This window comes from Haplochromis burtoni, unplaced genomic scaffold (assembly GCF_018398535.1).
Source record: "Haplochromis burtoni strain Fernald_Lab_line unplaced genomic scaffold, NCSU_Asbu1 Contig_1322, whole genome shotgun sequence".
Classification (NCBI taxonomy): domain Eukaryota; kingdom Metazoa; phylum Chordata; class Actinopteri; order Cichliformes; family Cichlidae; genus Haplochromis; species Haplochromis burtoni.
In genome coordinates this window covers 37,925-48,533 of record NW_024583683.1, presented here as the reverse complement: position 1 = coordinate 48,533, position 10,609 = coordinate 37,925, and the positions used below count along the sequence as shown (strand labels likewise).

The 10,609-nt window shown below is 43.7% G+C and overlaps 1 protein-coding gene across 1 annotated transcript; it reads left to right on the top strand.

Annotated features, from left to right (window-relative positions):
• The first annotated feature begins 99 nt into the window (after positions 1-99).
• LOC102289912 (bromodomain and WD repeat-containing protein 3) lies at positions 100-2,201 on the top strand. The gene is made up of 5 exons (XM_005952117.3): positions 100-328; positions 504-562; positions 667-696; positions 883-942; positions 1,836-2,201. Exons 1-5 carry the CDS (start codon positions 295-297, stop codon positions 2,010-2,012), a joined length of 360 nt encoding a protein of 119 aa, XP_005952179.3. The 5' UTR covers positions 100-294; the 3' UTR covers positions 2,013-2,201.
• The last annotated feature ends 8,408 nt before the right edge of the window (positions 2,202-10,609 follow it).

Below are 10,609 nucleotides of genomic sequence, written 5' to 3'. Positions count from 1 at the left end.
ATCTTACCGCTGAAAAGTATTAACATTCAATTTTTGTGTAAAATCTGTGAAATTTGAACGAGTTTTATTTGTAACATGGATTCATTCTTTCTGAAGAAAGCACTCCGTCCGGTACTGTGTTGATTCACTAGAGGGCACTAATCCAAGGCAGCGGATAGTATGGGAACAACTTGCGAGAGGAGGCCATTCACTAGCCTGTTTTAGCTACACACACCTAGCTACTCTTAGCTAGCCGGCGGCTAACCAGCGAGCTAAAACATCAGTTTGTCTTAATGTCGCCTGTCTTACCAAGTGATGGCAAGAGAACAGTGTTCACAAATCGAAGCTGGTGAGTACTGACCGCTGCTTTAATTCGCGACTAAATATTTTGCATTTACACTGTTTCCAGTTGTGTGCCAGGTAGCGAGCTAATTAACCGAGCGCAGCCCGGAGCTGGCTAACGCTAGCTCCGCTCAATAGCTACATCAGTTAGTACCAAGCTCATTTACTGTTTTTCTTTTCAGAACTCTATTACCTCATTGCCAGATTTCTGCAGTCTGGACCATGTAAAAAAGCCGCAAAGGTAATACCCTACGATAAACAAAATAGCAAGTCGTACTGGTTAAAAATCGTCTAAATAAGTAGGTTTGTTAGCATCCGTAGCTAACTGTGTCTCTGTGTTGTTAGATCCTGATCGAGGAGCTGGAGGAGTATGAGGTAGGTTCAGCTGAACCTTTCTGAGTTTATTTTCATGTGCGGTTTCCGTAGTGATGCCCATCTTGACGCTTTTTGGGGCCAGCTTTTTAGTAGTTTTGATCGATGCTAGATAAAGGAGCGCGATTCCCTGCCGGGACGAGTCTCGCAATTTTGTGTCCTCTCTGATATAGTCTCTTTTAACTTTAGTTGGTCCCGCAACGATGGAGTTGGGACGGGAAGAAATACAAACGGAACTTCCAAGATTGGGTGAGTGTGAATAGTCATTAATAACTTTTTAATAATATGGATCTTTTTATTCCGCTTTCAGTTGACAATAACCTTTCCATGGATGTCAACATTTTAATTCTTTTAACCAACCAAAGCGGTGTGTTTTCAGCATGTTTGTATTTATTTTAACCTATTTAAGAATCTATATTAGTGCAGGCCTGTTGATAAATAACTATATACAGGCTATGCTATTGTGTGGGCTAGTGGGCGGAGAATGAAGATAAGAGCCGATAGTGATAGGCTGAACGAGATCCAGTGCTGTGTCAGTCTTCTTTTGGAGCCAATGATATCGCAGTTGCGTTGGCGAGCGAACCGGAAGAATAGCAAGGAGCTCTTTTGATTCGCTGCAAGCTTTTCTCTCCCTCCTCTTTCTCTACCTCTCCCTCCCGTTCCCTTGATTGTTTTCCAACTATCTGCATAACAAAACCATGCACACATTATGATATCAGGCAGCAATAAACAGGAAGAGGAAAATGAAACAGTTGCAGGCTAGTTATGTGTGATTGCAGAGCTGTTTGGATTGGATCTTTCTTGCCTGTATTGAAAATGAGTCAGTTAATGTTATAATCAGCTTAAATCACAGAAAGTGAGGCTCGTGTTTTGTTTTTTCTCATTTGCAGTGGTAACCAGCATGCAGAACATTTTGTTTCACCATGTTCTGTTGTTGGTTATTTAAAAATAGTAGTTTCTTCAGTGATCAGTTAGCTGATCAATTCAGTTCAGTTGGTTTTTCAGGATTATGCCATTGTCTAGAGTCGTTTAAATTAACTTAACAGTTTATTTTAGCACCCGTAACAATGCAGCTGATGTAATTGTGTGTTGTTTTGTTATTTGTTGTATTAATATGTAATTACCATCGCTGACGTGTGCAGGTGGTGTTGAACCAGCACATTCCTGCAGACTATTTGCTCAGGATTTGCCAGCGGATAGGCCCACTTATAGAAAAGGAGATCCCACCTTGTGTTCCTGGAGTCCAGACACTTCTGGGGCTGGGACGACAGTCCTTGCTTCGCACCAGCAAAAGTGAGCATATTCCTGTTTTTCTATGATTTTTTTAAAATGTATTTATTTTGTGCTTTTCATTAGTACCTACTCGGATTAACTCACAACAGCTTTCAGGGTTTTCCGTTAGGTTCTAGTACCTGGTACCAGGTAGAGCAGGGCGATATGGCCAAAAATATTTATCACGATATATATTTGAAAATTTGCGATAACGATATAACTGACTATATAATTGATGCGAGACAAAATACAACTCCACAACATTACTAGCGCAAAAAGACAACCTATCATTTATTTTCACTTAAACAAGAAGCTGGTTTTTATGTACATTAAAGAAGAGAGATCTCCAGGTTATACTCGGCACAGATGTTCCTGTACACTATGCCGGCCACTTGGTTATGGCGTTCCATGTATGCCTTGCCTGCTAGCATCTTGCACCCTGCTGTTATGTGCTGGATTGTCTCTGGGGCATCTTTACACAGCCTGCACCTGGGGTCTTGCCTGGTGTGATAGACCCCAGCCTCTATGGATCTTGTACTCAGAGCTTGTTCTTGTGCTGCCATGATTAGTGCCTCTGTGCTGTCTTTCAGTCCAGCTTTGTCCAGCCACTGGTAGGATTTCTGGATATCAGCCACCTCCTCTATCTGCCGGTGGTACATACCGTGCAGGGGCCTGTCCTTCCATGATGGTTCCTCGTCTCCCTCCTCTTTCTTGGGTTTCTGCTGCCTGAGGTATTCACTGAGCACTCGGTCAGTTGGGGCCATCTTCCCAATGTATTCTTGGATGTTCGTTGTCTCATCCTGGACTGTGGTGCTGACACTCACCAGTCCCCGGCCCCCTTCCTTCCGCTTAGCGTACAGCCTCAGGGTGCTGGACTTGGGGTGAAACCCTCCATGCATGGTAAGGAGCTTTCTTGTCTTTATGTCAGTGGCTTCTATCTCCTCCTTTGGCCAGCCTATTACCCCAGCAGGGTACCTGATCACGGGCAGGGCGTACGTGTTGATGGCCCGGATCTTGTTCTTACCATTCAGCTGACTCCTCAGGACTTGCCTGACCCTCTGCAGGTACTTGGTGGTTGCAGCTTTTCTAGCGGCCTCTTCATGGTTCCCATTTGCCTGCGGGATCCCCAGGTACTTGTAACTGTCCTCTATGTCTGCAATGTTGCCTTCTGGTAGTTCAATCCCCTCAGTTCTGACTACCTTCCCTCTCTTTGTTACCATCCGACTACACTTCTCCAGTCCGAACGACATTCCAATGTCATTGCTGTATAGCCTGGTAGTGTGGATCAGTGAATCGATGTCTCGTTCACTCTTGGCATACAGCTTGATGTCATCCATGTACAGGAGGTGGCTGACAACTGCTTCGTTCCGTAGTCGGTATCCGTAGCCAGTCTTGTTAATGATCTCACTGAGGGGGTTCAGGCCTATGCAGAACAGCAGTGGGGACAGAGCATCTCCTTGGTAGATCCCGCACTTGATGGTGACTTGTGCTATGGGCTTGGAGTTGGCCTCTAGTGTTGTACGCCACATCCCCATTGAGTTCCTGATGAAGGCTCTTAGGGTCCCATTGATCTTGTACAATTCTAGGCATTCCAGTATCCAGCTGTGGGGCATTGAGTCATAGGCCTTCTTGTAATCAATCCAGGCAGTGCACAGGTTGGTCAGTCTGGTCTTGCAGTCTCGGCTGACTGTTCTGTCTACCAGTAGCTGGTGTTTTGCGCCTCTGGTATTCTTGCCAATTCCTTTCTGTGTCCCACTCATGTATTGACCCATGTGCCTGTTCATCTTAGCCGATATGATGCCTGACAGGAGCTTCCATGTAGTACTGAGGCAGGTTATTGGTCGGTAGTTGGAGGGGACCGGTCCCTTCTTGGGGTCCTTGGGGATCAGGACCGTCCGACCTTCGGTTAGCCATTCCGGGTGTCTCTCGTTAACTAGCAGCTGGTTCATTTGTGCTGCCAGACGCTCGTGGAGTGCAGTCAGCTTCTTTAGCCAGTAGGCGTGAACCATGTCGGGCCCTGGTGCTGTCCAACTCTTCATACTGGAGACCCTTTCTTGGATATCTGCCACTGTGATGGTTACTGGACCCTGTTCAGGGAGGTCGCTGTGGTCTGCCCTCAGATCCACTAGCCACTGAGCATTGCCGTTATGGGTTGCGTCCTTCTCCCATATGCTCTTCCAGTATTGCTCCGTCTCCAGCCTTGGTGGTGCTGTTCTCTTATTGTTCCCTTGCCACTGAGAGTACACCTTTGCTGGTTCTGTGGAGAACAGCTGGTTTATTCTCCTGCCTTCTATCTCTCTGGTGTACCTCCTCAAGCGGCTGGCCAAGGCTGTGAGTCTTTGCTTGGCAGTTTCCAAGGCCTCAGGTATGGACAGCTTGCTGTATTTCTTATGCACCTTCTTTGTCGCACCTTTCTGCAACTCCGTTAGTTGGCTAACCTCCCTCCGTGCTACTTTGATCTTGCCCTCTAGCCTCCTTCTCCATGGAGGGTACTGCCCCTTGTGGCTGTTCAACTTGTAGCCAAGCATCTCACTGATCACTGCTGCCGTATTGTAGATCAGCTTGTTAGTGTCGGTAATCGTGGTTGTAGGTATTGTCCGTAGTGCTGCATTAACATCATCTAGCAGACCTTCTGAGGGTACTTCACGTAATCTTGGTAACCGGCTACGGGGGATCCAGGTTTCAAGCTTGGCCATTATCCTATTTTTTAGGTCAGTTCTGCAAAACTGCAGTCGTGGTGCTTTCGATTGTACTCAGAACTCGGAAATTCTGCCTTCTGAATAGGAAGATGTAGGCAACACCAGACTGCAGATGAGCTGCATACAGGGCTGGACTGGGACAGAAAATCGTCCCGGGCATTTTGACTAGAGACCGGCCCACCATTATAGGAAAAATCATAAAGCCTTTGAATGAAAACAAACGCTGTTGTGACAGTGATGTTCACTGTTCTGATGGTATATATGCATCAATCTATCAATCGTTTGTTGTAAGATTCAGATAATTATTTTTTAAAAGCTAGACATTTTAAATGAGAATAAGAAAGTATTTCCTTTGTGCCCCCCTTTCCCTGTTAATGCCCTACATGCCCCCCTGGCAACACTTTGCTAGACCCGCCCCTGCACAGTTACCAGCTGTCAGCTACTTAGAAAAGGATCCTGGTGTTATTTGTCTCTCAGAAACAGTTCATAACTTCCCTTCAACTCATTCATGTCACCTAAAAGGTAAACCTGTTTCTCCATCACCTGTTCAGCTCTGATGATTCAGTAAGGACATCTCCTGGTTTCATCTTCATGTTTCCCTCTCACCACTATCCAAACCGACATCATGACCAGCAGCTTTACAGCTGTGGCTCCAGCAAACATCAGCTGATACTAGAAATTAATATTAAATAAATTCTAACAACAGCTGATCAAGCTTAAACGTGCTGCTGTTGTTTAGCGACATCGCTGGTTTCCTCTTTCTGGCGCAAAGTGAGCGATAAACAAACAAGAGAGAAAAGCCGATCAGCTGATCATTGATCAGTTTCATGATTGAAGTAGCAACAGGAGAGGGAGGGGGAGAGAATGAAAGAGAAGAGGCAGCTGTGCAGCAAAGACACAGAATAACTCCAGCTTTGTGTCTTTTTCATTGTAGCTGAATACCGGGACAAACTGTTCCTTTTCACCTCAATAAGAAACGCGTAATATTTTCTCTGAATACCAGACGGGACGGTTGGCAACTCTAATAACTTATGAACAAAATAAAGTTCAACATCATTAACATCATAGCACCACCCAGCTGTATAGAAACTCCGTCATGCTAGCTAGCACGCAGTACGGAAAAAGTCAGATAACGAAAATAAACTCCACCTAAACTTGGTTCATATCTGACCCAGAGAGACTGCAGGTCATAACTTCTTACCTGAAGTTCAGTTCACACTTGGACCAGCGGCCGCCTCGGGTCTCTTTTCCTTCTGCGTCCCTCTTTCCTTCATCCACCTGCTAATGTTACTGAATCTGTGGAAGCTCTGCGATAGCCACCACACGAAGTAACGAGTAACGACCCTATCTAAATCCCAGTAACGACTAACGCGTTCCTGATTTTGGCATAATAACTAGTTACCGTGCTCGTTACCACAATAATAACGTAGTTACTGTAACGCGTTACTTAATAACGCGTTAGTCCCAACACTGTATGTCAGTAATAGTTGTCAAACAGCTAATACTGTGAGGAACATTGGAGTCATTTTTGACCAGGACATGTCCTTCAACGCACATATTAAACACATATGTAAGACTGCTTTCTTCCATTTGCGCAACATCTCTAAAGTTAGAAATATCCTGTCTCAGAGTGACGCTGAAAAACTAGTTCATGCATTTATTACTTCCAGGCTGGATCGACTGTAATTCATTATTCAGGATGTCAAAACTCCCTGAAAAGCCTTCAGCTAATCCAAAATGCTGCAGCAAGAGTCCTGACAGGGACTAGAAAGAGAGAGCAGATTTCTCCTGTTTTGGCTTCCCTTCATTGGCTTCCTGTTAAATCCAGAATTGAATTCAAAATCCTGCTCCTCACATACAAGGTCTTAAATAATCAGGCCCCATCTTATCTTAATGACCTTGTAGTACCATATCACCCTATTAGAGCACTTCGCTCTGCTCGCAGGCCTACTTGTTGTTCCTAGAGTATTTAAAAGTAGAATGGGAGGCAGAGCCTTCAGTTTTCAGGCCCCTCTTCTGTGGAACCTCCCTTAGTTATGCTGCAACAGACATAAGCTGCTGGGAGATTCCCATGATGCATTGAGTTTTCAGGCACCTTTCTCATTCAACATGTGTTAAAAGACCTTTCTGCATTGAATGACACTTGTTATTAACTCTGTCTCTCTTCCACAGTACGTCATTCATCATGTCTTCCTTCGCTCACCCCAACCGGTTGCAGCAGATGGCCCCGCCCCTGAGCCTGGTTCTCCTGGAGGTTCCTTCCTGTTAAAGTCTTTCCTTCCAACTGTCACCAAAGTGCTTGATCATAGGGGGTCGTTTGATTGTTGGGTTTTTATCTGTATGTATTATTGTACGGTCTACTTACAATACAAAGCACCTTGAAGCAACTGTTGTTGTGATTTAGTGGTATATAGATTGAATTGAACTCGGGAGCCATTCTTGTGAATGAATCAGAAACAGTGTTTGTTTGTTTTATTCAACTAATAAATATGTCTAAGTGTCAAACGGTTGTCTCACAAGCTGAATTAGAGGTTAATTGTTATGCTTTTATTTTATCACAGCTTGATTATTGTAAGAGCTGTTTATGTGTTTGAATAAGATCTTGACCATCTTCAGTCAGCACAAAATGTTGCTTCTGCTAGGCTTTAACAACACAAAAAAGACACTGCACAAAATTCATATAAAAATCTTTGTCCTTACTTTTAAAGCCCTGTGTGGTCAAGCCCCAGCTTATATTTCTGACCTTCTAGAACGCAACACCTATTCTTGTAGTCGAAGGCTATTAACGGTCCCTGTAACTCATTTTAAGACCAGGGTTGACAAATACTTTACAGCTGTGGATTCTTTCAAGAATCAACTAAATTCTCATTTATTCAAATTAGCTTTTAACTAGTTTTAGGCTGTATGATGTTATATGTATGCTGTTTTATATTTTTGTTCTCAGTTTTTTTTTTTTATTGTAAAGCACTTTGCGATTTTTGATCTACTTACCAGTGACTGTGAGGTGAACCATGTTACTGACGGTGCCTTCTCTGGACTCACACCAGTAAACTCCACTGTCAGATGGGTAAGTATATCTGATGTTACAGGAAGAACCAGCTGGTGTTCCCCACCCATCTCCACACTGAGTCCCCTGTTGTTTGCTTGTGTTTCTCCTCAGAGTCCATCCAGCAGAGCTGCCGTCCTCCTCACAGCTCAGAGACACAAAGTCATATTGAAAGAACTGGGAGCTGCTGGGACTCACAGTCAGACGAGCTGTGAGGTTAAAATGAAAAATTGATTATGTGTTATACTTGATAAAAAGGTCCAAATGGTTTATTGCTTTTATTATTTTATAATTTTCATTCTCAAAACATCAAACCAAACAGATCATATTACATTACATTTTCCATTAACACAATAAATTATATTGGAACTGTACTAAATTCCGTAACATTACAGTTACATTACAACATTAACATTAACAGTAACATTACAGTTACAGTTATGGTGTTGCTTGCATTACAAATGTTCTTCAGTTTTCTGCACACCAGGAAAAAAGAAATATGGCATAGAAACTAAACATTAACAGGTTTCCTGAAAACTGCATTTAAAGATGTAAAAATGAAATCAGAGTCAACAGATGTTATCTGTCACGGTCTGGCTAGGCAGACCGTGGGGATGTGGGGAAAGGAGGACCCAAAACGCAGACTCTGCGATGCAAACAGTGCTCTTTATTTACAGTGGAAAGCTGTAAACACAATAACTCCCCGTTGCTCCCTCGAACCCCATGTGCGTGCTTCCCTCCGACGTCTGTGCTCGTGCTCGTGCTCCCCGCTGTTGTGTTACTGCACACCCTGTGCGTGCTGCCCTTCTGGTCCCTCGTTTCACCTGCAGGACAATACAGAAGCAGCCGTTAAACACTAAACCCGCGCGCACACACACACACAACCACAAACTACACACACACACACACACACCCACACACACACACGATCCGCACTTCCTAATGCTACACACTGACTTGGAGTCTTAGCTTAATGATCCTGCGTCGGTGGGAGCTCCAACTCTCTCCTAAGTAGCTCCCCCGACGAGCCCTGATCACCAACAGGTGTGGCATGAACTTCAGGTGTGGCCAGTCCTTCCGCAGGGCCACACCCCTCAGGCCTGCAGGTGGCTGAGCTCCATCCTCCAGCCACACCCGCAGACATACACACCCATACCCTGCCTATACATATGAGTGGGACACAGACTAACACAGCACAGTGCAGAAAAACACACACATCACCAAAATAATAATAACATCAATATCAACGGGAGGTGAGTCAAAACTGCTCACGGACCCCGAGTCCTCCAGAGCTGGGTCCGTGACAAAATCTTAGAAATGTGGTATCTAAGCAGATACTTACTGTGGATGGCATTATTCTGACGTCCAGTAACACTGTGAGGAAGGTGTTGTTTTTTTTACAGGATATGTCCTTCAGTGAATATATTAAACTAAAATGTAGCTGTATGCTGCAGCAAGAGCACTGACAGGAATTACAAAGAGAGAGCATATTTCTCCTATGTTAGCTTCTCTTCACTGGCTCCCTGTTAAATCCACAACTGAATTTACAGTGGTGTGAAAAAGCATTCGTGCTCTTTCTAATTTCCTGTTTTTGTATGTTTGTCACACTCACTGTAAATGTTTCAGATGATCAAACACATTTAAATATTAGACAAAGAAAACACAAATGTAGTTTATAAATTAAATTACACCAACGACACCATGGAAAGAATCCATGCTCAGATGGCCCTGTGTGGAAAAAACTATTAAGTGTGACAAACATACAAAAAAAGGGAAATCAGGTAGGGCACAAAGTGTCATGGTTCTGGGTCATTAGACCCAGCAATGTTTTGTTGTGTGTTATGGTGATTTCTTTTAGTTGTAATGTATTGAGCTGGTTTTGCTTCAAAGTTTAGTTATTCTTGATCTATATTTTCTTGTTGCTTTGTCATTCCCCATTCCTGTCTAAGTCTGTCATGTCCTCTGTCTTCGTTCCTTAGCCAATGCATTTAATATTTAGATATTAAATATTTAGATTTATTAATCTCTGTCCGTCTTCCACAGCATTTCTTTTGTTTTATCTCCCCCAGCTCACCCTAACCAGTTGTGGCAGATGGCTGCCTCTCCGAGTTTGGTTTTGCTGAAGGTTTCTTCCCACTTTAAGGGAGGTTTTCACTTCCACTGTCGCCAAAGTGGTTGCTCAAAGGGGGTTGTCTGATTGTTGTGGTTTTCTTTTCATCTTTGTAGAGTTCTCTCTCTCATTATGAAGCATATTGAGCACCTTGATGGTGAGTGTATGTTTCCACAGGCCCCGCTAGTTTAAGAGACTTATTCCTCATGATGAGCGAAATCAAGAAGAACATCTTTAACTGGTCTTTAACTCGCTAAGAGGAAAGGCTTTGGTCAGAACCAGGCAGTGGAGCTATGCTCCTCACCTGTCTCTAGCCCAAATACTTTAAAGAGCAGCTGTCCTCGCAACCTTTTTAATGACAAACTGTTACAATACACATCACAGCACCTCCCTCCGTAAAACCCCCCTTGGTTGTGAAGACAAGGCCCTATGCGTGTTTATGTGTGTGCACGTGTATGCATGTGCAAGAACTTGTGTTTGTGTGTGACCTCCTGCTCACCAAAAGGATAATAAAATCAGGAAGCAAAATCAAACAGAATCTTCACAAGGGATGCTTGTGATAAAGCACTACAGCCTCCTCCCAGAACCTTAAGAGGGAGGGGGACAAAGGAATGTCTTGATCCTGTAGTTTGAAAACTTTACAAATTTAAGAAGCACAATGGCAACATTCAACAATCTGACTTAACAGTGAGTGTTGTATTGTGCTGAATTGAATTCACTCCTATGTTAAAACGTCAAACTTTATGTGTTTATAGTCTGATGCAAAAATTGTTCTCCGTAGATTTCACC

What these genes read in the sequence shown, in the direction of transcription:
- LOC102289912 (XM_005952117.3), top strand. Translation starts at nt 295, where the DNA reads ATGGCAAGAGAACAGTGTTCACAAATCGAAGCTG. An exon ending in GTGTTCACAAATCGAAGCTG is followed by an intron (nt 329 to 503) that starts GTGAGTACTGAC and finishes TTTTCTTTTCAG; the next exon opens with AACTCTATTACCTCATTGCC. An exon ending in AACGGAACTTCCAAGATTGG is followed by an intron (nt 943 to 1,835) that starts GTGAGTGTGAAT and finishes TGACGTGTGCAG; the next exon opens with GTGGTGTTGAACCAGCACAT.